Source organism: Anas acuta, chromosome 1 (genome assembly GCF_963932015.1).
Source record: "Anas acuta chromosome 1, bAnaAcu1.1, whole genome shotgun sequence".
Lineage (NCBI taxonomy): Eukaryota > Metazoa > Chordata > Aves > Anseriformes > Anatidae > Anas > Anas acuta.
Window position 1 is genome coordinate 87,083,771 of NC_088979.1, and position 27,236 is coordinate 87,111,006.

A 27,236-nucleotide genomic window follows, 5' to 3' on the forward strand; every position below is an offset into this window, starting at 1 on the left:
AGATTTAGAGCCTGTATATTCAGTTGCTTGTATAATCGGGCTCCTGAGATGTCCTAAATATATCTTTTGTAACACAGCCCGATTCCCCTCTTGGGTGGGAGAACTGGTCATAGGACCATGGTACATGATACTCATAATCATCCATGGTACATAATAATCTTGTTGAGAATAGCACAGTCTCTTAGAGAAGGACTTCAAACATGTCTTACTTAGGTACAAATGTCATGAGAAAATAAATTTAGAGCAGCTGTTATAATGAATTAATATTGTTGTAGACCCAATATTCTTTTGAGTGAGTCCTGCAACAGAGTTTTCATTCACTCTTAAAGAAAAGACACACATACACAACAACAACAAAACAAGGTTATAATAAAGCAAAAATAGGTGGGATTTTCGTAGCTCCATCATAGACAACTGACAGAAGTAAGCTATTATACTTTTGTGAGCTCCATTGACCAAAATCTCCAGGCTGTCAGGAACTACAAGATAACATACTGCATGTCTCGGAGTATATGGGGAGAGGAGCTTGGGTAGTTATCTGCAAGAAATAGATGGCTGTTATTGCCTATATGCTAGTGAAACTGTGGAAGGTATTTGAGCACTCTTTGTACATTAAACCTTCGGCACAACCCTTAGGCCACATGCTTTCATATGGCCCCATGATTTTATTAGAGCAGTTCAGAATTCTTCTGTTGTTCACACTTACACTAGTCCACAATCTCTTTGCTGTTTTAGGCATGCCCAAAAGCTTAAAGCAGAAATCTACTATACAGATATGGCATAGAAATGAGTTGTTTTGTGACATTCATATACTGCTTTCTAAAATGAGAGTTAGATTTGCTTCAGATTAAATTTATGTATTTGGGCCTTAGGCTTACCCTTCATTTGGTCTGTTTGTGTTTCATGTCTTCCCATTTTGTTTCTTCAGTTCGTATTCAATTTTCTTTGACTTAAACATGCTGCCATGCTTACTCACAGTTTTTGTCCATAGGCTTGAGCAGGGGATGCTGAAAGCTTTCTTCTCTTACTCTAAACATCAGCTATGTCTATCTTTATCTATTCCTACAGAAGAAGGAAGAGCACTGTTAGGTGGACATCTCTTTCCTGCTGAAGCTTTTCTCACCTCTTTAGTCTTTAGCCTCCATCACTCTGGAATCAACCATGCAATGAGAGATGTGGTGTTGTGTCAACAATTCAATGATAACTTATTACTCTAGGAATTTCTGTTTCCCTTCCCTAGAAGGCCTATGAATTTTTAGTGTAGTGAGGCAGTTTAGTTTAGTGCTGACTAAACTCAGGAAATAGAATAAAATAAAGTGCACCTATTTCTTCATGTAGAGCGTTTTTTTATTGTTTGTACATTTTTGCTATTTCTTTTAGACAAATATGTTTGAAAGACTAAGTCTTGACTGATTGGAAGACTAGGTCCCCTGATGCTTTACACAGCAGATTTGCTGTGCTACTATGGAGTAATCTGGTTCCAGATGTTAGCCAACACTATCAGTGATTCCAGTGATTGTTGGGTTCCCCAGGATCAGATTTTTTTCAAATAGTGGAAAACCTTGTCCATATTTTATAATTAACATGAACACATGAGAAAGATTTTAGACAGCCTTTGCATTCTGCTAACATTTGCCTTCATGAATTAAGAAATATTGCCATTAATTATATCTTGCAACAAATCTTTAAAGAAAATTACTGAATCATAGCATCATTTAGGTTGGAAAAGATCTCTAAGATCATCTGATCCAAACTTTAACCTAGCACTGCCAAGCCCAACCATGCCACTAAACTTTACATCTACATTTTTTTTGAAGACCTCTAGGGATAGTGACTCAACTGCTTCCCTAGGCAGCCTGTTCCACTATTTCACAAGCCTTTCAGTGAAGAAACTTTTTCCAAATATCCAACCTAAACCTCCCCTGGTGCAACTTGAGGGCATTTCCTTTCTTATCACTTAGGGATAAGAAAGAGACCTATCCCTAGACTGACAGAGAAGAGACCGATCCCTACCTTGCTCTAGCCTCCTTTAAGGTAACTGTAGAGCAAAGTCCATAAAGGACTTGTTCTTCAAAATTATTAAACCTTGAGTTGGTTTGGTAAGAATGAAAGATGATTGCTGCTCCTTTTTCTCAAATTCTCAAATGCGATCCTGTTTCTTAATGTTTTTTTGAGTCATGAACCTGGAATTCCTATCTCCATATATATCAAAACACATGATGTGCACGAAAGTATCATACTGTGTCCCAGAACAGTTTTTCTGTTATTAAAATGAACTTAGTTGCAGTTACAGCCAATAAGTACAAGAGCTCTCTAATATGGTCAATTCTAGAAATATTTACTCAACACACACACAAAAAAAAGGCTTTTAAGTGACTCAGCTTTTGTTTTCCCTTTGTGTTTCACCAGTTGAAAAGATACAGAGCCAGTGGGATGAAGTGCATGGATACCTCCAAAGCCGGAGACAGCAGCTTCATGAGATGTCAAAGGATTCAACACAGTGGCTAGAAGCTAAACGAGAAGCTGAGCAGGTTCTTGAACAAGCGAAAAATAAGCTTGAGTCGTGGAAAGAAATTTCCTACACCGTGGAAGCTCTGAAAAAGCAGAACACTGAGCTTAAGGTCACTATTAAAAACTAGGAATTTAACTTGAAGATAAATAATCAAAATGTTAATAAGTGATTGAAAATATTTCTGTTTAAGTTAACTAGATTTTTAAAGAAAATGTCCTCTAAGTATCAAACAGTACACATTGTAGACAAATCCTTTATCCCTTCCCATTTCCAACACACATTTGTAAGAAATTAATTTACTAAGTTTAAAATGGGTATTACATAATTCTTGAATGAACATGATGTTATCAATCATAGGAAATAGCTGGATGATCTCACGGGAAAACAAACAAATGAACAAACAAAAAACCTACCTCTTCAGTACAAGTATTTCTCATCTTTTCTATAGAGCAGCCTTAGCTGAGGCACTGGCACTGCAGATTGGGAAATCCTGTAGTATTGGCATTTGTCTGCATTGACAATGAAGTTGTACAGGTTGCCTGAAGGTAGTTTTAAAAAGTAAAGAAAAGGAAAATATGTACCAACCTATGTGGATGCCTTAAAAATCAGGTATTTTAGACTTGCACCAAGATGCTCTCACTGGGTTCAAGCTTTGTAGAGTTATGAAATAGAAAGAAATACGATTAAATAAAAATAAATAAATTAGAAAAAAAAAAAAAAAAAGAAATAGCTGGTTTTATGTATTTAGCCACATATATTGTCAAATGTTTGGTGCTAAAATGTGCACCTCAGTGAACATAGCTGAGCGGTACCTCAAGTAACAATGCAGATATGCCCAAACTCTTGCATCAGCTTGTAAGTTTCTTGATAAGGAAATAGTCATACTTTGGTGACATTCCTTATGAATAAATTTTGAGAACAGCTGTTTCAGATTAATCGTATCTCATTTTCTGGTTGGGGAAAAACAAGATTGAAACCAACCAGTTGATCAGCCTCTTAACATGGGTCCTGCCTCCATGGTAATGGAGCGTTACATTTTAGTTATTTGGCAGAATAGTTACACAAATATTTTCTGGTATGTTCTCCTCTCCTGCCCTCCAGATTATTATTATTACTTTTTAACTCCTAGAACTCTGTTATTTAGTTAAAGTTTGTGGACTTGATCAGTCTTTTTTGCCCAGATGAATGGTGATAAACCACTGTGAAGAATAGTGAGGTGAGGTCCTCATCAACAAGTGGATACAAAATCTGTTTTTTTTCTTTTTCTTTTTTTTTTTTTTTTTTTTCTTCTTGTCCGTTTGCCTGTAGGAAGAATAAAAACTTTCATCATCTTCTTGCTTTAGGGCTGGGAAGTGTTTAAGTTTTCTTATTTAAGATTAAGGTCATTGCTTAGGAAGTGTGGATTATGGTAAACAAGAGTAATCACTCACCAATATATTGTAAAGAGTTAGAAATTATGTATACTATCATTCTACATAGAGGATTCCCATTTGTCACTGTCTTTCTGCAGAGATGGAGTTCTGGCTTCTGCCCAGTGTTTTGTTTAAGGAGAAGAAAAAAAAAAAAAAAAAAAGCGTCAAAGTCAGTGTCCCAGCTCTGCAAAGACTCAATTATTGAAAAAGTGGTTTGTGTAGTCTTATGTCACATGTGTTGGAGTGTCTCATGTCTCAAGCACAAATTATGTAACTAAGAAAACAACTGAAAATGTTGTTTTAGGAATGAATTTTATGTGCAATTTTTTTTACAAGCATATGTGAGATTTAGGTGAGGATCATCTAAACGAGTATGCTTTATGAAAAGTCATGTTTTTTTTGGATCAACATATGTCATGGAGAAAAAGAATATGCTCTTTTTCTCCTCCATCTCCCAGGCTACAGAGAAAGTATACTAGTATATGCATTCATAGAATGTATCTTTATCCATACACAGAGTTTTTGAAAGAATATCTGTAAATTCTTTTCACTTCTGCAGAAGAGAAGTAACAGTCAGGTTATCAGTACATTATGCAATGCCTGTCCCAGTCTTAATTTAATGTTACATGCTGTAGCCAGTTACAGATCTTAGACTATAATTATAGTGTGACTGTTAAAGTTGGTCAAGCTTACAGTTAGTCTGACATAATATGACTGCCCTTGTGATGATATGAACATCCACTGGCTCTACTGTTCCAGGGTTGTTTACATTCATTTGTTTAATTTTGCCTATCCTCTCTTCCTCTCTCCCACAAGTCTGAAAAATATTCACCTCTATCTTTGAGCCTCTTCATTTTCTTTAATTTGGTTCCTTTTTTTTTTTTTAATTTTTTTTTAGTTTTATTTTTTTTCACAAGTCTTCGTAGGGCAATTATCTTTGTCTGCCAGTAATTCCTATTGTGACAAATCCATCATGAAAGCTTCTCAAATGTGACAGCATCAGCTGTTGTGTTCATGCTTGAAATAAAGGGTCATGAATTCTAAGTAAAACGGAAATCTTATTCGAGTTTAGCAGCTTTATATTTCTTCTGTCTACTAGTATCAAAACTGAAGGACCCAGAAATATATCAAGTCCTCAAAATAAATGTTTTCCAGGCTGCTGTGCCAAACACATATTTTGATGTTGTCCCCTGAATAACTAGAGCAAGTATACTGTCTTTTGGCTTGCTGTTACACTGATGAAAACAAAGCTGTCATTTCTACTCATTTTCGTTGAGAGAAAGAGAGAGGTCAGTGTGAGTCTTATATAAATTCTTCAGACATATTCATTTTGTCAGCTTCATATCTCTGCACAGTTTGGTGTGAGAAAGTAGTCACAAAAAAGTGTTGTTCTGATTTTTGTTAAACATTGTAGGTCTGCCTAAAGACAGCTGAGCCAATGCAAAAATTCCCCTCTGCTCTGAATGAACTTTGGGTCAGTGCTTGTGTTAATGCTTTTCTGTTAATGCATCCTTATGCATGAGTAAATGGGCAGGCACTCAGCAATACTCCTCTTTTGATTATTTTTATTTTTTACAATACCAGCATAAAACAAAAATCTGTATTGTATATTTGCTCAGTGATGTTTTTTAATACAATTTGACATGCATTACTGACGTTTGAAAGTAACCAGTGTAGCCTCTAAAAATATTATTTATTTGAGACAAGTTAATTCAGAGCTAATTTGCTGAGGAATAATGCATTTTTTTTTTTCTCTTTCTTTTTTAGTTTCATATTCAAGAACTAAATAATGAATGGGGTTAGGTATGGAGAATCAGAATATGGCATTCTGGCCAGTGAGAGTTTTTACCCATTAAAAATTAAGTTTATTATTGTTTATTCAGTGATAACTGCAGATGGTTAACTCAGCAGGCTGAAGGTTATATATGTACACATAGCACACTTCAGCTCTTCAGTCTCCAAATAATCTGAACATAAGCTAGTGGAAAACTAATTTATTCTTCTTAATATAATACTGAGCTTAAGTTTTTTTTGTTTGTTTGTTTTTTTGTTTGTTTTTTTTAAAAAAATACCACCCTGTTAGGATTACTAGCACTCTCCTTGGTGCTTTGTTTTCGTAAAAGCTATGAGAGACTGAGAGACTTCTTTTCTCTGTGAATCATTTTAGCTAGGATGGCCAAAGTGAAGCAGAAGAAGGATGGAGATAAGGTTTCCTTTCTTTCCTTCACTGACCACCTTCTTCCTGGTTGCCTAAATAAGAAACTGAGGAGCAGCCTGGTGACATCCTCTGTTGGGACTCAGACACCAAGCAGCCTTCCACTGGCATAGCCCATGTTTATACCTTGTTTATCCCTCATCCTTTTCTGTTTTGGTGGGCAGGGGATGAAGGGACTAGAAGGTTAACTCTAGCTAATTTAACCTTTCCTTGAAATGTTACTGGGTACTCTTTTAGCACTTTATGTATACCAATATAGTTTGAAAGTCTCAGCATCCTGTCGATTTTTGTTATTCCAGGGCTGACAGCAAACTGCTTTCATTTCAGTAAAACTATTAACAATCAAGATAATGTTATCAGTATGATGCAGACACTGAAATAGAAGTCCTTAATGGAAAAAAAAATAATAATTTAAGTATATAAATAAAATGTGCTATAAATATATTGTAAAAGGACAGGAAGACAGCTTGATTTTCCAGATTTGTAATATATTACCTGGTGTGGTGTGGGAATTTACATGCTCGAAGCTGGACATTCCTGTATATACATACTGCAATACTTGAACTTCTCTGCATAGTTTGTTTTGTTCCACTGGGCAATCCTGGGGTAGAGAAAAGCCCATCTCTAATTTCATTCCTTGTTTTTAATCAAGGATCCTTAATTATACAGACTTTCTTCATAAGAACATCAACTAGTGCCTTCTAATTAAAAATTAAAAATAAATTTATACTTAAGTAACATGATAAATGCATAGCCTTAATTCTTTAAGCCTTTTAATAAACTCAGCAAATTCCAGTGATGACACAGACAAAACAAAGATAAAGCTTATAAAAATGTGGAAATGAAACTAAGATAATGAAGCATTTCCCTCTACCTAACACCACACCTCACCCCACCCCCCAAAAAAATCAAACGTTCCCAAGTAGCTTAGAGATAAATGAATAAATGAGAGCTAAAAATACAGTAAGGAGGAATAATAATATAAAAAAAAAAAAGCTACCAATTTAATCATTAAAAAAATCATTACAGTCATATAAGATTAGAGTTAATGGGTGTCTGGTGGACAGTTAAAACGTTTACCACAACACTTTGTCCTCAGTGTCTGTGCAAGGAGCAGAGTTGAAACAAGGCATGCACTATTTAAAGTTGGTGAAAAATTGCGTACCAATTTCCAGTAAAGTAAAAAATAAAAATTGTTTCTGTCGACAAAACTCTCTATATTCATCTTTTTTTTTTTTTTCCTGATTGATGATCTAGTGTTGTAATGTCAGGAAGTTAATGGATTAATGTTGAAGTTAATGGTGAGAATCAACACTTTTGGAAATAGCCTTGTAATGGATCTTTATGTATTTTTATTATAAAACTGGCTTTGGAAGGTTTTATAAGGTCATTAACATTACATGGAACTGGGCAAAAAGAATTTATTTTCAAAGTAAAATTTACAGGCTATTAGTTTACAATACAGACAAAATGTTGTGGTAACTTTTCTATGTAATGCAGCAAACAGGCTGATGAAATACTTTGGCTAGAAAAAAGTAGCTGTGTGCATACATAATGTGAAACAGAGAGAAAGGTAGTGTGTATTAAAGATGGATAGACCTTACTGTAGAATATCCATGCTATAAAAACTCTACAAACCTGAAATGATGATTTCTGTAGGTTTTATTTATTTTTGATTTTATAGATTTTATTATGTAAATATTAGCAATTATGTATTTAGTATATATAATTCTGCCAGGGAAGGCGCTGAGATAAGAAACTATTCAAAACAACCACCTGCCTTTATCTTCTTCAAAGGAGTGCTAGTGATTTTCTATACAATTATCAGTTCTCCTGACTATAACTCCATACTTAACATGAAGGAGTAACAGACCTGTTTAGGCAGTTTCAGCTTAACTGCAATTAACCATAATGTTCAGACGGTTCTCAAAGAGCTAGTAGGCTCCTCCTAATGTTCGATTGGTAAAAATCAGATCCCTTGCTGTCCCAGTCTTAGCCAAAATCAACTTAAGACTTTCTGAGATGAAAATATAAGCACACAAAATGTTCCAAATGTACTCATTTTTATTTAGACTGTTTAATCAGGGATTGCATGTTTTAGTTCAGCTTTGTGTGGAGAATTCATTGTCTGAATAAAAACAGGATTTCAAGAGGAATGCCACTTTGGGAAAATGAGAGGGAAAAGCATTTTTCTTCACAGAGATTTCCAAATTTCAAGTGTTAAAGCACACCAATAAAGAAAGTCAGGACTTACTGTTTGTTTGGCTTTTATTTGTTTGTTTGCTAGATAGCTTCTAATGTTTACATACAATTTAGTGTTTCTATTGGCAAATTCAACCTTTTTTTTTTCTTTTTTTCATTTGCGTTGTCCCATTGATTGCCTAGTTGCAGTCTTTGCCTAGTACAAAACTACAAGTTGACCATCGATCTTTGCTCTTTCATCTCTTTCATTTTGTTGTTACACATTATGGATTGAATATGCAGCTTCCGTGCATTTATATGGAAATTTTCTCTGAGGAAAAAGACTACTGGGAGAGATGCATGGGGTCTGGTTTCTGGCTGAACGAGTATTCCAGATTTCCTGGCTTGCTGCTGTAGTAAGGCAGCTGGCCCAGGTGGGGCCAGGGCAGAGGAAAGGAAGGAATGTTGAAGATATAAAAAGCTTACTTACTAGTAATAATAATAAATTAGCATTATAAAGATATTGATAGGTGTACCAGAATTTTGCTGTACTGCAGATTTAGTGCTGTTCCAGTAGGTGGCACTAATTACATAAACAATTTGGTAAGAGAATTAAGAAAAATAAAAAAGTGAAAGCCCAGGCATTATTCATCCAAACCTTAGTATAATTTCACATGATAAAAAATAAAATTATATAGAACATAGTATTTCATTGTATTTTCTATCTTGGTATAATCCAACATCAAAAATAGAAGATATACATGTAATAATGCCTCCATCTATTTATGTCCCAGAAAAGAACAATCAACATTCGCTATTTATCAATTTGAGCTACCATGTTTTATTTGGCTTTTAGGATTCAGATGCCTTATCTCTTCAGAGATTAGCCATAGTCTTATAGTCTTATACCTATAAAAAATTCAAACATTTAGAAAGACTTGATCAGTAAGAAGTCCTTCCTCTGTTCTTTTTTCATATTGATGGTATAACTTGTCCATCTCCTTTTCTAATAAACATAGTATGTGTGTAATCATTTTATGACAAACTGATATTTATTCCTTTTTTTTCCTTTTCACTTCAGCAATTTTCAAAAGAAATACGACAATGGCAAATAAATGTAGATGTGGTGAATGACATGGCACTGAAGCTTCTGCGTGATTATTCAGCAGATGACACCAGCAAAGTACAATTGATGACAGATAACATTAATACAACATGGGCTACCATTAATAAGAGGTAGGATATAAATTCTACTATTAGGTTTGTTGTTAAACTTCATTGTCCAGCTTTGGTTGGAGATCACAGAGGATAAAAAAATTTGAAAACGAGATGGTTATAATGAAAAAGGTAAAGCAAAATGACTGTCATATTTTGTAGGCCTATGTCTTTGGAATGCCATTTAATTTGCTCATATAACATTTTGCCTCCTGCCAATTTCCCTCAGCTATAAGCAGTTGCCAGCTAACTTTAGTTGATAGGTGATATATTTTAACTATTTAAAATGAAGTGTATCATGTTTGATATACTATCTTTACATCACAGTCACTATAGTGATTTTGCTGGAGTCATAAACTGAATCTGAAAATGACAGACTGAAAATGATAGGAAGCAGTCTTGAGGTAGAAAAGTTATCCTGTAGCTTTGAAGTAAATCTATAGTCAAGAAAGTTTTTATTAGATCCTTGATCACATTCTTGATTACATTTCAGTCTTGCAGCGTTTGGTTTAGATACCAATTCCTTACTAAAAGCAATTTTTGCAGCTTGTCTCCAAATTGTGAATCATCCAATATGCAATCTATAAAATCAGAGCACTTTACAGAATAAAAATGACTTTCTTTGTAGTAGTAAAAGGGTTTTACATCATTGTACACTAGATGAGATACGTAAAAATTAAATCTAAGTTTTTTTAATCAGTTTAGTATCTTGGCTTAAGTTTATAGCCTATAACTGAAACTAGAACTGAATTAGTTTTTAACATGTTTTTAATTAAAGTTTATGAACAAGGTCAGGAAAGTTTGTTTAGTTAAATATAAAATAAATGTAGAAGATCCTGCATAATGAAAGTTAGTTAAACCAATGATAACTACTAAAATTTATTCCTGCTCTTCGTTTAATTTTTATGAAGTCAATATTCATATGAATGAGTCATTTTGACACCATTTTCCCTGAATCAGACTTGCCACTGACTTAAGAACCTGTTTAAATAAGAGATGCTACTGACGTCCACTGAAAAAAATCCACATAATAATAATAATTTGGAAGGACTTTTTTTTTTTTTTTTTTAATAAAGAACTAAACCAGGAAATTGGTGAAAACATATGATGAGTATTTGCTTGCATTTCTGCTGTTACATAGCAGTAGCCATTTTAGCCTTACTGGTTTTACTATCTGCAATCTGAGAAACTGGCTGGAGGGTTTCTCACCCTTCCTGGATAAGAAGTGTTGTATGTCTAATGCTTAAAACTATTCCCCATGAGTAGGCAATGCAAGCAGGTTAGAATGCTTAGATTGGAGAACTCACGTAACTTGCTTTTGTCTTTATGTAGAACTACAGCCACCATTTGGTAAAATATCTTTGTAAAGTCCAACTCTACATGTGGCTGCTGTAGATACTCAGGTATCAATTATAGCTAAGAGTGCATCTTTAAGTATGTTAATGGTTCAAGCAGAGATGCAGGTGTGTCTAATGCTGTCTAAATGTGCTAATTGCCATTGTTGCATGTAAGCAGCTGAGCACTAGGCTAACAGATTACAATTCTTCAAGAAAGTCCTTGCAAGCTTCTACAGGCTTCTATAAAACCTGCAGAATTGTTCACAGTTCAAGTGTCTGATGATTTACTATAGTAGATGCTTTATGTCCCCTCCCCCCCCCCCCCCAAAAAAAAAGATGCTTAGGTGACTGAGTTGATATTTCGTCTTTAGAAGAACAGGAGGATAAGATTAAGCTCGTGCAGGTAACTGTAAAACTACATTTTCATACTATTTGCCTGCATGGCTTTGTTGCTACCTTTCTAATACTTTAATATTTTGTATGTAATATTTGCATGACTTCCTGTGATTTGGGAATTTGAAAAATAAAAAAAAATGTTGCAAACAGTAGTTGATAAGCTTCTCTGAGGGCTCTATCATTTTGTTAAATGTGATCATGTTGTATCAAGTCTGTCTCTTGTGAAAAACTGATAAATGTGTACTTACACCCTACCCTGGAAGTGTTCAAGGCCTGAGTTCAAGGGGCTTTGAGCAACCTGACCTGGTGGATGGCATCCCTGAAGGTCTCTTCGAACCTAAGCCAATCTATGAGTTTAATGGAGGTTACCAAAAAGCTTGAACTCTTCCTCACTTGTAGTTTTTTTGGGAAGTATTTCCAAGGAGTAGCTGTTATAAATGAGTTAAAAATGTAGCAGCAGAGGGGCCGATGGCATAGCAGTCGGATCAGTAATGAGCCCGCAGCTCCCTCACTATCTGGCAAACCACACGTTTGTGATTGTGGCTCCACGTGGCTCTTTAAGGCCTCAGAGACTGCTTGCCAGGTGCTGAGCAATCCCCCCGCAACCTTGCCATTTTTAGTTGCAGAGTCCCACACCTAGACCTCAGTTTGGTCCCATATTTGAGGCTCATAAACTGTCCAATTGTTCATAAGGAGAATAAGCTGTAAGGTTACCAGGACAGTCTTTGTTCCTAAGGACGTGTGATTCCCCGTAATGCGCAACTGCTTACCAGCGAGAAGCAGTTGTGTGCACGGCTCCGCTTCTCTCAGCTTGAGCTTCTCTCCAGCTCCAGGGCGCCCATTTCCAGCGACTTTCTGTACGAGCTTCTCTGAGCGGTTTGCTGAGTTGGGCCAAACCTATCTTCATGAGGCAATCAAAGTGCCTGTTCCCGTCCTGGTCTTCGTTCTGCCAGCCTGTTCCTCTTCACTTCTTTTTCCTTCTTCTTTATTGATTATAACTTCATCACATCGTGTTGCCTTCGGTTTTTTTTCTTCTTTTTTCTTGAGGGCAGGCTCCCCTCTTATACCCTTCTCTCCACAGCAGTTCTTTTCAAAACAACTTTTCATTGGTCAAACAACTTTGAATATAACAACAGCAAACACCCAGAAACATCCATGCCTTAATGGCTGGAGAACAAGAGACTAGCTGGAGAACAAGAAACCGGAGACTGCATGGAGTCTCCTGAATCACCCTTCTTTGTTCCCTCTAAACTCTTTTATTTTCCTGATGGCCTCGTCGTTAAGAGTCTAATGTTATCTCAACCACGAGGCTTTCCAAATCTCCCACTCCCAAATCTCCCAAATCTCCCCCTTCTTTATTAATATCAACCATTTTCTGGACACGAATTACGAATGTTATTACTCCGTATATAACATAGCCGAGCCTTTTGCTCATGCAGAACTTATGGAATGAGGTCTTGAAAGAACATCCTAGAGATTTCTTTTGTTGAGCAACTCCGCAAAGAGAAGGCGGAGTCTGTGGGCCTTTGGATGACTTAAGTGCTAATGTAAAGATTATATTTTGTTATGTTGTCCTGTTCTTTTGTTTGCTTGTTTTCGTGGTGCCTTTTTTGGTCTTGTTTATTTTTCCCTGCCCTTTACACTTGAGCTGTCTAGTTGTTCTACGGAGCAAAACAAATTGTATCTTGATGTTTTTATTTGTTTTTTGTTTGTTTGTTTTTCAACAGAGTATATTGTTTTTACAGAGTATATTTACTCTGAGTAGAAAGGAGGCATGTGAACTATCTATTGCAGGCTACAAGAAAAGGTAGTTCTCCATTGAGCTAGGCAATGATTGCAGATATATTCATGACTGTTACTTTCATCTAGGCCACGAACAAGTAATGCTCTGGTGATTCTGTGACCTGATAGTGATGTAGAAATAAATTCCAAATGGTTTTGGCCATTTCTCCAGTGTTTTTAGAAATAGTTTTATCGCAGCTTATACATGTCTTGAGTGCCAAGAGGAAATATACCATTAAAGAGTTTTATTTCATCTCTCTGTATTCTCAATTCAAATGGGCTAATTATTTTTGTGCTTATTTTCTTTTTTAAAGAAAAAATAAGAGTTTTTCACATTGTTTTGATCTGTTTTTTTTTGTTTGTTTGTTTGTTTTTTTTTCTCCAACCAGCCATTAATATCAAAAATGTGTGACGGTGTAAAAAATGTGAACACTCCTTCCCATGAAGCAGATTAGTAAAACAACAGGCAGGCAAGCAGCAGTAATATCGCACTTTGCCTGTTGGCAATAGTTCAGCCAAAGCAAGTACTTTAGGCATTAAGGCAACATCTGCCAGCTTGTGTTTTGTTTTGTTTAAATAGATTTGCAGCTGATTGCTGTGTATTTACCCTTTGCCTTACTGCTCTGTTTTATAACATTGAACTATAACAAATAGCATTCTAACTCCTTTAATAGCCGAGTTCGTGAGTGTTTGATGGTCGTTTCACTTTTCACTCACCAGTCTTTTTTATTATTTTTTGTTTGTTGGTGATACTGCAAAGATACACTAAAGGCACATAAGCTGATCAGCTGGAAAAAGCCAGAATGACTTGTAAACAGGTCTCTTCTCTTTAGAAGCGTCAACTTTCTAAGGAATAACTATATTATAAAGCATGGGTAATTTAAAGAGAAAGCAATCTGTATTGCTTGTATTAACAAAAATAAATATAACAGTTGAATTAAAATGTTCTCAAGAGAAAGATACAATGAAGGAAGCAACTATTATAAATTCTCTATATAGAGAAATGTGTTATGGTACTATTTTGTTACTTCTTCCTTTTGTAAGCACTCATATTTTATGTGAATGATCATATAAATATAAAAACTTGCTTAAAATAATTTATTCCTTGGAAATCTACAAAATGTGCTTAAATCTCACTAACTTTAATAATGTTAATCTAAAAAAGGGTTTAAATCTTTCTTAAGTAGAGCATATTTTATGGCATTGCATTCATTCATTGCATACATTCTCTGGGAACTGTTTAGGTCTCCAACCCAGCACTGTGTAACAGGCACTTTTTTCAAATATTTGCATCTCCCCCCAGTTTCTATACTCAAGGTCAATGGAATTTCAGGCTGTATGCCAAATGTTACCAGCTTTTACTGTTCAAGATGCTTTCATTGGCTCCTGAGATGAGACAGGATGCACATGTCAGTTACAATATAAAAAGTAAATTTTTTTTCCTCACTGCTGGACATGGGCAGTGAATAATCAAGTTATTTATTTATTTATTTATTTATTAATTTATACATAAGATTATCTTTCTGTTTCTGTTATTAGTTTAAGTTGTAGAGTATTAGAGAGGAGTGGCAAGCAGCTGAGCTTTTAGACGACTGGTTTGATAAATCTGAGATACCAACACCCATATTTTTCTAAGAATAGGTGTTAAATCTCTAATGCATCCAGTTGTACAAACATCTTGATTTTACATGCTAGTTGGACAATATAGAATACAAATGGTCAAATGAGCAAAAGGCATAAACATCACAAAAGTAGGATGCCCATCTGTTTCCTATGTAATAAGGCATAATATAACAGTAATTATAAATGTAAAAAAACCCTCATAACTTAGTTTTCATCTTCATGAATAGCAAAGCTTTCCTCATCAGTGGCAGCTTGCTATAAAAATACTATTGCTGGAATGTAAACTTTATCTGTACGTTATGTTTGTAAATATAACTTTATTGAATACACAGGAGGTTGACCGTTCCACCAGACAGCTGTATACTGTACCTGTACCTATACTGTACCTAAATATCACTCTGCTTTATGCCACTTGTAGAAGAAATCTCACTTCTATTATAGTTGAATTGCAGTCTGGGTAAGAAAAAAGTGCTGTTATGCAGCAGCAGCCAGTGTGAAGTGTGTTAAGTTATACTGAAGGCTCATGATTGACTTCAGTAGCTAGACCTGGGGAGTCATCTTTGAAGAGCTGTCGTGGTTTAACCCGGCCGGCAGCTAAACAACACACAGCTGTTAGCTCACCCTCCTCCCTCCCCCTCTGGGATGGGGGAGAGAAATGGGAAAGTGAAGCCCGTGAGTTGAGATAAAGACAGTTTATTAAGACAGGAAAATAATGATAACAATAATAATGATATGATAACAATGATATGATAACAATAATGATGATAATAGTACTACTACTAATAATGTGTACAAACAAGTGATGCACAATGCAATTGCTCACCACCCGCTGACCGATGCCCAGCCTAACCCCGAGCAGTCCGGCCCCCCTCCCCCAACTAGCCACCCCTATATATTTTTTAGCATGATGTCAGATGGTATAGAATACCCCTTTGGCTAGTTTGGGTCAGCTGTCCTGGGTCTGTCCCCTCCCAGCTCTTGCTGCACCCCCAGCCTGCCCATTGGCAGGACAGAGCAAGAAGCTGAGACATCCTTGGCTTGGTCTAAGCACTGCTCTGCAACAATTAAAACATCAGCATGTTATCAGCACTCTTCTCATCCTAAGCCAAAACATAGTGCCCTACCAGCTACTAGGAAGAAAATTAATTGCCCTAACTGAAACCAGGACAAGAGCTTATCATTTGCTCATTTAAGCTTGGATTGCTAAACTTGAGAAGGAATGAATTCACAATACATTGGAGAATATCACATATATACATACATACTTTGGAGAATAACATACCCTTCTTCTAGGTTCCTCAAGCCAGTCTCTTGCTTTCCATTCTTTTATTATTTTGAAGGTTGGTCTGCATTCCTAAAATCAATAATCAATGTAATTCCATGGACGTGCATGAATGGCTATTATTTTTCTTTGTGCAGACATGCTTTAGTTGAGTAAGCTAAAAAGTGAAACAACCAAATTAAAAATGTAAGTGACTATGGGAACCTAGTTTATATGTCTGTGTTTGCAGTTATTGTCCTGGTTATAGAGCTGTATTAGTGTGGATGTGAACAAGAAATCCTATGCAAAAAAAGACCTCAGATAAAGATGATATTGGTCAAGTGTCAGTTTCCCATATAAATATATATATATATATATTTTTTTTTTTCTAACAAAGAAACCACAGTATAATCACTATTCTTTTTTTTTCTTCATATTGGATTTTTTGATCATTTTTGAAACAATCTTGCCAGTATCAAGAAAGTAGATGTCAGAGTGTCTGCTTTTTACAACCAATATATCATGCCAAAGCTTGTCATTTACAGCAGATTAACAATAGATGCTGTTTCAAAATTACAAAGACTGGTGGAAAACATTGCAATTGTAGGGCAATTGTTTTCTTCTGTGAGAGAAGTTAATAGTACACATTTATATTGATTCTGTTTATAATTTTAAAAAGTAAATTTCAGTTTAGGTGTTTGTGACACCTGTCTTTGAGATCTTTTCTTGTTTTTCATTCTATGATTATTTATGTTGTTTTATTCAGTTAGTAGAACTATTCACGTTGAATGAAAGTGAGTCTTGGAAGTCCTAAATCATGCATTCAAGATTGTATTAGGGAGTAAGCAATTTTATATCAGCATGTTTGAAGAGCTGATGTAGTCCTGTTGACTGTTCTTTTGAGTAGAAGGATAAACATACTTTGTTTGTTTTGAAACATTTAATCCAGAACTCTTCTGAAAAGTAAAAATTTGATCTTAGACCCTAATCGTTTTCTCTTCAGACAAAAGGTACAAAAAAAAGCCATTCATTTTCATGAAATTAAATTGCCTTGCATCCTCTGTCTAACTCTCCATGCTTCTCCAAAGCTGTTCTCCAACAGAGTAATGGTGGCAAATTTTGAAGAGTAAAGGGTTAAAGTATTTCTTGCTTTTTTTTTTCTTGTTACTATTATTTTTAACAAAATAATGCACTATCAAAAGGACGTTCACCTACCCTGGCAAGGTTTAGGTGCTCTGAATGTAGTCTGAAGCATTTACTATTACGTTTTACTTTAAATATCACCCCTTAGCTTTTCTATATTGAAGACTAAAACTAAATATGTGCGTGTGTGTATTTATTTATTTATTTGGGGGAAAAGGATTGCTTTATGATAGGGAAAAGCTTACCTATTTGAAAGTGAGGTTGTTTTACCCAACTCCAACATGAGCTCCAACGTAACTGCTCTCTCACTCCCCCTCCTCAAATAAAAAAGGGGAGAAAATATGATGGAAAGAAATAACTCAAGGGTTGAGATAAGGACAGGGAGATCACTCAGCAATTATTGTCACTGGCAAAACAGACTCAGCATAGGGAGATCAGAGAAATTTATTACCTATTACTAACAAGCTAGAGAAGTGAGAAACAAAACAAAAAATGACAACAGAACAAACTAAAACCAACATTCCCCTGAACCACACTCTGTCTTCCCCACAAGTGGTACAGGGAAATGGAGGCTTTGGTCAGACCCTAATGCTTCGTCCCTGCCGCTCCTTCACCGTCACTCCCTGCCCCTGCTCCCTCCCACAGGATGCCGTCCTTCCCGAATTGAGCCTGCAGGGGCTGCCCACAGGCAGCAGCTCTTCAAGCACTGCTCCCACACAGCTCCATACCATGGGCTCCATCCCCCAGGAGCAAACTGCTCCAGCACAGGTCCCCCCACGGGTGGGCGGCAGCTCCCCCCACATCCTCTGCTCCTGCATGGGCTCCTGTCCACGGACTGCAGCTCCTGCGGGGGCTCTCCATGCACCACAGCCGTCTCCAGGTCACATTCACCTGCTCCACTTGGGCTCCTCCATGGGCTGCAGCGTGGAGATCTGCTCTGTGTGGGATCCATGGGCTGCAGAGGGACAGCCTGCGCCACCAGGGGCCTTGTCACAGGGGAACTTCTGTCCTGTGGCTGGAGCACTTCTTGCCTTCCTTCTGCACTGACCTTGGAAGCTACAGGGCTGGTTCCCTCACATGTTCCCACTCCTCTCTCCCAGCTGCTGTTGCACAGCATTTTTTCCCTTCCTTAATTCTGCTTTCCCAGAGGACCAATGATCATTGCTCCCTATCTCGGCTCTGGCCAGCGGTGTGACCCTTTGTAGCCAGTTGAAACTGGCCCTTAACATGGGGCAGCTGCTAGGCTCTTCTCACAGAGGCAGCCCCCACTACCAAAACCTTGCCAGGTAAACCTAGTGCAGAAAGACACTCTACTAACTACTTACTCTCTGAAACAAACACTGATGTTCAGAATATAATTTCAAGTTTATCAGCAATGACATAACTTAACATTGTTCTATTATCTGTTTCTTCCTAATGCCCCTAAAAATGATGTTTCAGCTGCATATAGGAAAAAATATAAGAAGACATAAATGCCACCTCAAACTCCTATAAATAGATCTTAAAAGTCATCTATTTTGGTTACATCCTAGTTTTCACCTTATTTTGTTCTTCGCTCAGCTTACTGCAATTTTTGTACAGTACTGACAGCAGTACATGGATCCAAGATGAGAAGTCAACTGAGGGCGCTAAATGTTTTCAGTTTACTTTATGACAGGATAGTTTTGGATATGCAATGCTTTCAAAAAGCTGGTAGGATGAGCTGAAAAAGCAGTGCTACCCAAACTGTGTCATGATTGATCATTTCTACCTTTATGATCATATTTTATTTTAGTTTTTTGAGAAACTCTTTATGATTTGGGGAAAAAAAAAAAAAAAGGTGTTCTTCAGTTATTTCTGGAAGGGGTAGCATCAGTCTTTTATTAAAAAAGATCTATGGAGCCTTGTGACTTAAGGAACACGTTTTTTAAAACTTTTCATACTGGCGTGAGTATGAACTCAGTACTTCTGTCACTTTAATAGATACATCTAGGCTAGAACCTTTATTACTCCCAGAAAAGCAGGAGATGATCTGGAGATTTGCTGTGTCCACACAGACAAACAGAAATAACCTGTAAGAGAAAAGTGTTCTTAAATCAGTATTTTTAAAAGTTTTCTGTCCAGCAAGTGGTTTGCTGATGTTTGTTAGACTTATGTTTTTTAGACTTACAGCTATGTGGGTTTGGTTGTTAGCTGTTATCTAATGTTAATGGTTTCGTTGTAGACAATTAGAGGGTAACAGCACTGACATTTCTCAAAAACGCCTTTAGCCTCAAATACTGAGTGCAAGTTAATTATTTAAGTAGGAGAAGTGAAAGTAAAACATCTAAAAGATCATTTCTTATTGCTTAGACAGGTGCTTCTTCCATTCTTACTGGCTTTTCTCATTTTTGGTTTATATTTTGGTCTTGAATGAAATGAAATTCCACTGCTTTGTTTGTATTTACTCAAACTTTGTATGTTCCTTTGACATGCAAATGAGAATAGTTGTCATGCTATAGTGCAGCCCAACGGGAAAAGATAATTAAAGAGTTTACAGCACAGCCTTCTAAATGGAGAGTAATTTTGTGCAACAATATGAATTATAATTGGAGCTTAATATGGACAGAAGCACTTATGAGAACTCTTACTCTTTTTACATCCACAGGAGGGGCAGGAGGAGCCAGGTGCTAAGGAAGTAAGCCTAATTTTTGTGAAAGAAAACAAAGATGTCAGTTTTTGTGCTTATTCTACTAGAAGATTAAGGCAAATGTGTTGTTCTTTTTCTAAAAGGCGAGATTTTCAGAAGTACTGAGGGAGTTTTAGTCTCTGTTTCAACAACAACAGAAGCTAATGCTTTGTGCCCTGAAAGTCCATCTTTAAATCTATTTCCTGTTAGTCTGCAGATAAATTAACAAACTCTAGCAAACTGATTATTGTTCTCACCAAGGGCCTATTGCAACAAATGCATGTCTTTCCTTTCCCCTCAATAGACTTCTTATCAGGCTTCATGTCCTTTAAAACAAACAACTGAATGGAAATTAATAAAGCTGATGGACTAGCAGAGTGCCAGCACAAAGGAATTTGACCTTAGTTGTCATTTTTAGTTACCATTATTATTCCTGTGATAGCCTTGTTTTGTCTTCCCCCAGTGTTCTCTGTGGAATTTTCTACAGACTGTTCGTGCTATTGCAAGCATTATTACTTCATTCTTTCTCAGCTTCTGATCAGCTCCTGTACAGGCAGTGTAAGCCTTCCGCTCTCTACTTTGTAAGTGATGCTAGAAACAGAGAGGACCATTCAGTCTGCCTGGTAAATCTTTGGTCTCTGGAAATTGCCACCAAATGTGCCAATTTGACAGCAGCATTTTTGTCTTCTCTGTGCATCTGTGTTTCAACTATGAACAGAATTTGGACCACACATGATGTTGTATAAACTGTCAGAAATTGTCAACTGATAATGAGTTGTTTTCTTTCTGGATGAGAATCAGTGGCATGAGAGGTGAATGGTCATGACTCTTCCTGGCCAAGGCAGAGGGAAGTGGCAAGATGAAGACTAGATTGGAAAAGAGCAGAGTGAGAAATGCACTTTTCTTGCATGTTTTAAAATGTAAGTGGTGAGAAATCAGAGGAAATCTAAGATTAAGCAGGTAGACAAAACGATACCAGTTTTTAAGACATGCCTGAAACAGGTACATAGGAAAGGAAACAGTAAGAAAGCAAGGAACTTGTGAAAAGGAAATGCTCAGTATGTTCATGTTCTTTAACATGCAGCATAAATTGCATCTTCACCAATACCCCAAATTAAATTTCAAATTGTTCTATGTTACATTCCCTGACAATTTTAAAAAATGTAGAGTTCTTTCCCCACCACTAAATGTTATATGTCCTGCAAACTATAAGTAATAACTTCTGCAAATGATAAGAAATAATAGCTCTTGGAATTATCATTTTAGTAGGCATATCTGCACATTCTTCATTTGTAAAAGAGACAATCATTTATGTATCTGATGAGTATCAGCTTTAGAACAACAGTACCTTGTGGCAATGAATCTTACAGGTCCACTTCTTTTTTAACTATTATTTTTGTCTCTTTAAAATGAAGTCTGTATCTTTGAGACTCCATTTGTTCACTTGACATAATGCATAGTAGAAACAAATTTACTGGAATTACTCGAAATGCCATACTTGCAACACCCATTTCCCACTTTCTGTATTTTATCCTATTAGTAAGGTATGTTTTTTCCTTTCTTTTTGTTTTCATTTTATATATTTGATCTCTTATTTTGCAATTCCAGTAAAATGAAACCTTAGTTTAACTTAAAAGAAAAAAACAACAACATTTACATCTAAGCTGAATGCATCTTCTGTTCTTTACAGCACAACTTATACAAGCTAATTTTGGGGGGGAGGGATCGTTGTTTTGTTTGTTTTTGAAAGCTCTGAATGAGATGCTTTTGTTTATTACCGGTAATGGTAGAGCTCAATAATTTCCATGAGTGCTTAGTACTTCAAACATGGCTGAGGTTGATACCTGAGTTAAGGTAGTTAATTACTAATAATGTCTATTGCTCTATTATGAATAATACCTTTATTAATTCTGAGAGGGTAGATTTATTTTTGTGGTTGTTGACCTGTAAGATTTCCAGTGTGGACTTATTCCAGGGTATGGAAAGCAATTCCACCAAAACTGTCTTTTCTCTCTGGTTCCAGTGGGAAAAAACAGCCAAATAGGCTTATTCAAACACAGGTGGCACTAAGAAACGGTAGTTCAGATCTGCCTTTGTTGACACCCCTGCTTTTTATTGTGTGCTGACCCATTGGAGCCATGGACACTTGTCACCATTATTTTTTTTAATGCTGGGCAAAATTATAGTAGAAGTATAGAATGTTTTTATTATGTTTTGCTTTTGCCTAAATTGTTTTTCACATCATGTCATTGCTTTAGTTATTTTATATCTGAAATTACTTTTTGCTGCTGGCTGGGTTGAGACAGTGAAGAGCAGAGCATGTACCACTGAGTTAAGGGTGGACATAATATTTATTCCTATTTTGGTACTGTTAATCTTTCAGGTGCTAGTATGTATGGACATCTTCAAGGTATAAGTATTGATTTTAAATAGGTAATTTCTTCAAGGTTACAGCTAGTTCAGATTCTAGTGGTTTATATGACTTTAAAGCTTCCTTGTATAGACTGATATTGTTTACACATCTATATTGAACCTTTCTGTTATCATATTCTGAATGATTCGGTCCACCTGAAATTATTCAGTTCTTGCCAGGCTTGACTAACCTAAACAAATTTGCCACCTTGCTCTTCACGCCTTTTTCCTAATGGCTATGAACATCATTTGCATTGACTAATTATTTTTTTTTAATCTCAATTTTGCTTAATTCAAGAGGTTTCTGTAGCACAACATTGATCCCTGCTTCTAAATAGCTCCTTGTATAGGGGCGTATCCTGTAAAACTATAGTAAAAATATCACTTTATTGTCATTTTCAACATTTGTTTCAATTTTAACAAAAAATTGGAAAATTCTTTTTTCTCAAAGACAGAGTTTTATTGGACCATAATAAACTTAGTGAAGAAATGTAGAATTATATTCACACATGAAAGCAGAAGTCTTCCTGAATACCATTCCAAACAGAGGGCTTCTTTTCTGTTTCTGTCCTGGAATGACTGAAACTCAGAAACTCAGTATTTTTCATATTTAGAAGGAGAAATCATGTATATGTATTTGTTTGTGTACTGTTTGATTATGGAGGGGCAACATATAACTAGCCACAAATATTAAAGATCACTGAACATAATTACATGTTGTGTGATGTCATCAACAGTTACTTACATGTATGACCTGGCTAGCTTTTACTGGATCAGGTGAACTACTCATTAAATTTACTAGATTAATGTCACTACTTGATATTTGGGACTACTAAAATAAGTAATATAAGCTGTTCCTGTTCATGTTGTCATTCTGAATAAGCTGAGCCACATTAGACAATCATATAGAGGTCAGATTTGAACATACAGTTGTCATTAAAACATTTAACAATTTCAAGTAATTGAGACAAACTATATCACAGTATCACAGGCATTGGGTAACAGATAACAGGATAACAGATAACTTATTTTAGATCAGTTTTATAAATAATCAAGAAAGAAGATAATCCAATAAATCAAAATAGCTTATAAATACATTAAAGAACAGTAAGAACAACGTGTTGTGGTGATGCTGCTCATCTTTAAAAATATGTATTTCCTTCAATGCTTAGTATTTTTATCCTTTAGAAAAAGATTGACTAGCATGTGCATATATACAATATATATGTGAATCAGTAAAATACAAGTTTTGATATTCATGCTATTGTAAAACATAGAATTTGAGTCTTTTCTAATACTGCATGACACTTATGGCTAATTTATTTTCTGTCGTGCATATGCAATGAAAAGGCAGAATGAAGTAGATTAAGTAATACTATTTTTTTTTTTTATCACTAATGAACCTATGCATTTACTTGTTTGCATTTTGAATAGGAAGGTTCACAGGTTGTCTGTAGTATACTTGTGCTTAACTAATAAAAATGTATGAATTATCAGTTGAGACTATTATAATTTTTTATTAACAGCAACAGCATACAGCCTTCTCAAGTGCTTACTTGAGGTTAAGCATGATTAAAAAAAATAATAATAATAAATCTAGTTTGCTCTTTTATGGTTCTCCTGAGAGAACTTGTCTGTGACTTTTAATGTTTTACATTAATTTTCTTCCCATGAACTTTTAACATAACTCTTTGATCTGATTTCTAGGAATCCTCTTGTAGTACTAGAATATAGTTTGAAAAAATTAAGACAGCCATCATCTGAAAAAAATATCCAAGCCAAATAACAGGACATCGTATGCAAGATTAAGGTCTCAATACCACTCCTGGCTACTTGGTGGTTTGCGTATGATTTTTATTAAGGATATCAATTGTGTTTCACATCTATAGTCAACTTTCTGTATACAGGACTCTCATAAAACTCTCACATTTCAAAGCGCTCAAGCTTTGCATGCTGTTCTTAATACCTTGCTAGAAAACCTGGGCCATGGCTTCTCTGAATGAAGAGCAAAACGTGAAGTAGGGAATCATTTAGTGATTTAGATATTCTTGTAGGAAATCATGATGCAATGCTATAGTGACAGTGTAACAGAACTCAATACCAGAGCTTATGGGATGGAAACGTGATTTATTTTTTTTAAAGCAAAACTAGTTTCACATACCCATGTACTCTTAAATAAGTGTGTCCCAGTTGTCTATCCAGCATTTAGGCACCAAGATGTTTGTATCTAATTGGTTATCCAGAGGAATTCCTTGAAATAACACAGCACAGGACACATCAGCTAATAATGTATCATCACATCCCCTGAGTTCTTCTCATGTGGTAAATGGTGTGCAGGCTTCAAGATGCATCTTATTTGAATCTTACATAACTCACTAGGAAATGTGACCTATTTTCTTTGTTGGCTTTTGCCTTCTTGAGGTAAAGGTCATGAGTAAACTAAGCATGTGCAAGTCTGTGGGCCCCAATAGGAAGTACCTGTGAGTGCTGAGGGAGCTGGCAGATGTCCTTTTGAGGCCACTCTCAACAATCTTTAAACAGTCGTGGTGATAGGAAGAGGTGCTTGAGGACTGGAAGACAGCAAATGTCACCCCTATTTTCAAGAAGTGAAAGAAAGGGAAGTACCATCTGGTCAGCCTCACCTCAGCACATGGGAAGGTGATAGAGCAACTAATCCTGGGAACTGTTTCCAGGCACATGAACCGCAAGTTCCCAAATGACACAAAACTGGGAGGAGTGGCTGATATGCCAGAGGGTTGTGCTGTCACCCAGAGGGAGGATGGAAAATGGAGCGAGAATAACCTCGAGAAGTTCAGCAAGGGGAATTGCAAAGTCCTGCTCCTGGGAAGAAACAACCCCCAGCACCAGTACATGCTGAGAGCTACCCAGCTGGAAAGCAGCTTTGCAGAACAGGCTCTGCGGGTCCTGGTGGACACCAAGTTGGTTGTCAGCCAGCAGTGTACCCTTGAACAAAGAAGTCTAGTGGTATCTGGGCTGCATTAGGAGGAGTGTTGGCAGCAGGTGGAAGGAAGTGATACTTTCCCTCTGCTCAGCATTGGTGAAGAAGGATCACTAAGACGATTTAGGGACTGAAGCATCTTTTGTACAAAGAAAGTTGTAACCATGTATCCTCAAGCAGAGAAGGTTCAGTGGGGGATCTTCTGAACATATATAAACATCTGACTGTACATGTAGGATATAAAGAAAAAGGATCCAAGCTCTTTTCAGTGGTGCCTAGTGGACAAGAGGCAAACTGGGGCACAAACAGAAACACAGCAAGTTTTATCTGAACATCAAGAAACACTTTTTCACTGAGGGTGACTGAGCACAGGTTGCTCAGAGAGACTGTGGATTCTCCACCCTTTGAGATGTTCAAAACCTGCTTGGACGTGGTCCTGGCTGGCAGCTTTTCTAAGTGGCCCTGCTTGAGTAAGGGTTTGGATGAAATGACCTCCAGAGGTCCTGCCCAACCTCAACCATCCTGTGACCAAATGTATAGAAACAAGTGACAGTTTCTCTATAGACTTTTTTTTTTTTTTGTGGTTCCTACTGATTTCTCTGAGGATAGATAGATATATTTTTTAAGACATCACAGTTAAAAGCTACACTCTTCCTTGCTAATGAATAGGTAGTACAAGTAGAGAGGCTGGAATTCTTTTGAACTTTTCGTTTCAAAAGTATTAATCTGGAAAAATATCCATAGCTATGTCTTCATATTTCTTGAGACTTTCCTTATACATATAATGGATGATTTTTTTTTTTTTTTTTGCAAGATTGTATGAATGTGTGCAACTTTTTTTTCCCCTATTTTTTTTTTTAAATGACATTTACCAGAGATGGATATATTTAAAAATGGTTATCGAGGTAGTGTTTTAGGATGTATTGCCATGTCTTTTCACCTATGAAGAACTATAAATGTGAATATATCTCCTGGAAGATGATCTGTGCTGCAGTTTTTCAGCTAATTGGAAAATCAGAACTGAGTCAAGGACTGCCAACCAGATTTTGGTCTTAAGATATGATGATGATTATTGTGTCATATACAATCATGAATGTGGGCCTTGAGCTGACAAGAGTTCAAGTAGCTTTAATCATTTTTGTTTGTTTATAGAGTTGGGATTTCTGTTTAGAAATAACAGCAGCTAGGTGTAAATATATAGAAGTTATTTCTATATATATATATATAGGAATATTCTGGAATATATAGAAGTTATTTATACGAGAGTGAATCCAAAAAGATAAATCACAAGAGAAATCAAGTATCAATGTAAACAGCTGATAATTATATCAAAGCTTATTGAAGTGGAAGAAAACATAACAAAATTGTGTGCTATTTAAGAGTTATATTTGGAAAAGTTGGCCAGAGTTGCATGGGATTGCATGAAATTTCATGTATATCCACTTCTTTTGTTTTTTCATACCAAAATGGTAAGACCTCCTCACTCCCAGACTTAGTGTTCTGGTGTATTTATGCCTGTCTCCACTCTATTGAAATGTATACAATTGTTCTTTGGTGGGTTTGTCTGTTATGAATTTTTACCTTTGAAATTCATCCAGAAGAGTTAAGGTAGTGCTGGTAGAACTATCACAGAATGTGTTGTTCCATTTGAAGCTACCTTAAGGGAGTTGGGATATTTTCTGGAGGCTTTTTATATCAGACACACATCAACTCTCACTGAGTTCAACAGAACTTGAACATTTCCTGAATTTGACTCTGGAATTCCATTTTATTTATTTATTTTTTTAATTGTATTTAGATGATCCTAAGGAACAGAAACTAGAACTAGAAACTAGATTTCTAGTGTCTTCCCAGTCTGAAGTGATCATAATGGAGTTTCTACAAGTATTACTCTGTATTCTAGTATTACATCCGGTTATAGCTCCTGTTGTATTACACTCTTTCTACAGTAAAACTATTTTAATCACATTCCTTCATTATCATGGGGAACTTACTCTATATTTCGGTTTTCTGTAGGAGTCTGCAACCTCCTGAATAATAAACAAGAACTACATATGTGAGATAGAGAACAGTTCTTTACAACTAATACTCCAATATTAGATAAGCAATATAAAAAACAATAGGCAGTATGCCCTCTGCCC

General features: G+C 36.1%; 1 protein-coding gene across 15 annotated transcripts in view; it reads left to right on the forward strand.

Moving 5' to 3' along the window:
• DMD (dystrophin) overlaps positions 1–27,236 on the forward strand; it is a 1,220,482-nt gene that overhangs the window by 935,180 nt on the left and 258,066 nt on the right. For all 15 annotated transcript variants that reach the window (XM_068686720.1, XM_068686803.1, XM_068686735.1 and 12 more), the window contains 2 exons: positions 2,410–2,621; positions 9,402–9,556. In XM_068686720.1, coding sequence (XP_068542821.1) covers positions 2,410–2,621; positions 9,402–9,556 — 367 coding nt within the window. The remainder of the gene's footprint in view (positions 1–2,409; positions 2,622–9,401; positions 9,557–27,236) is intronic.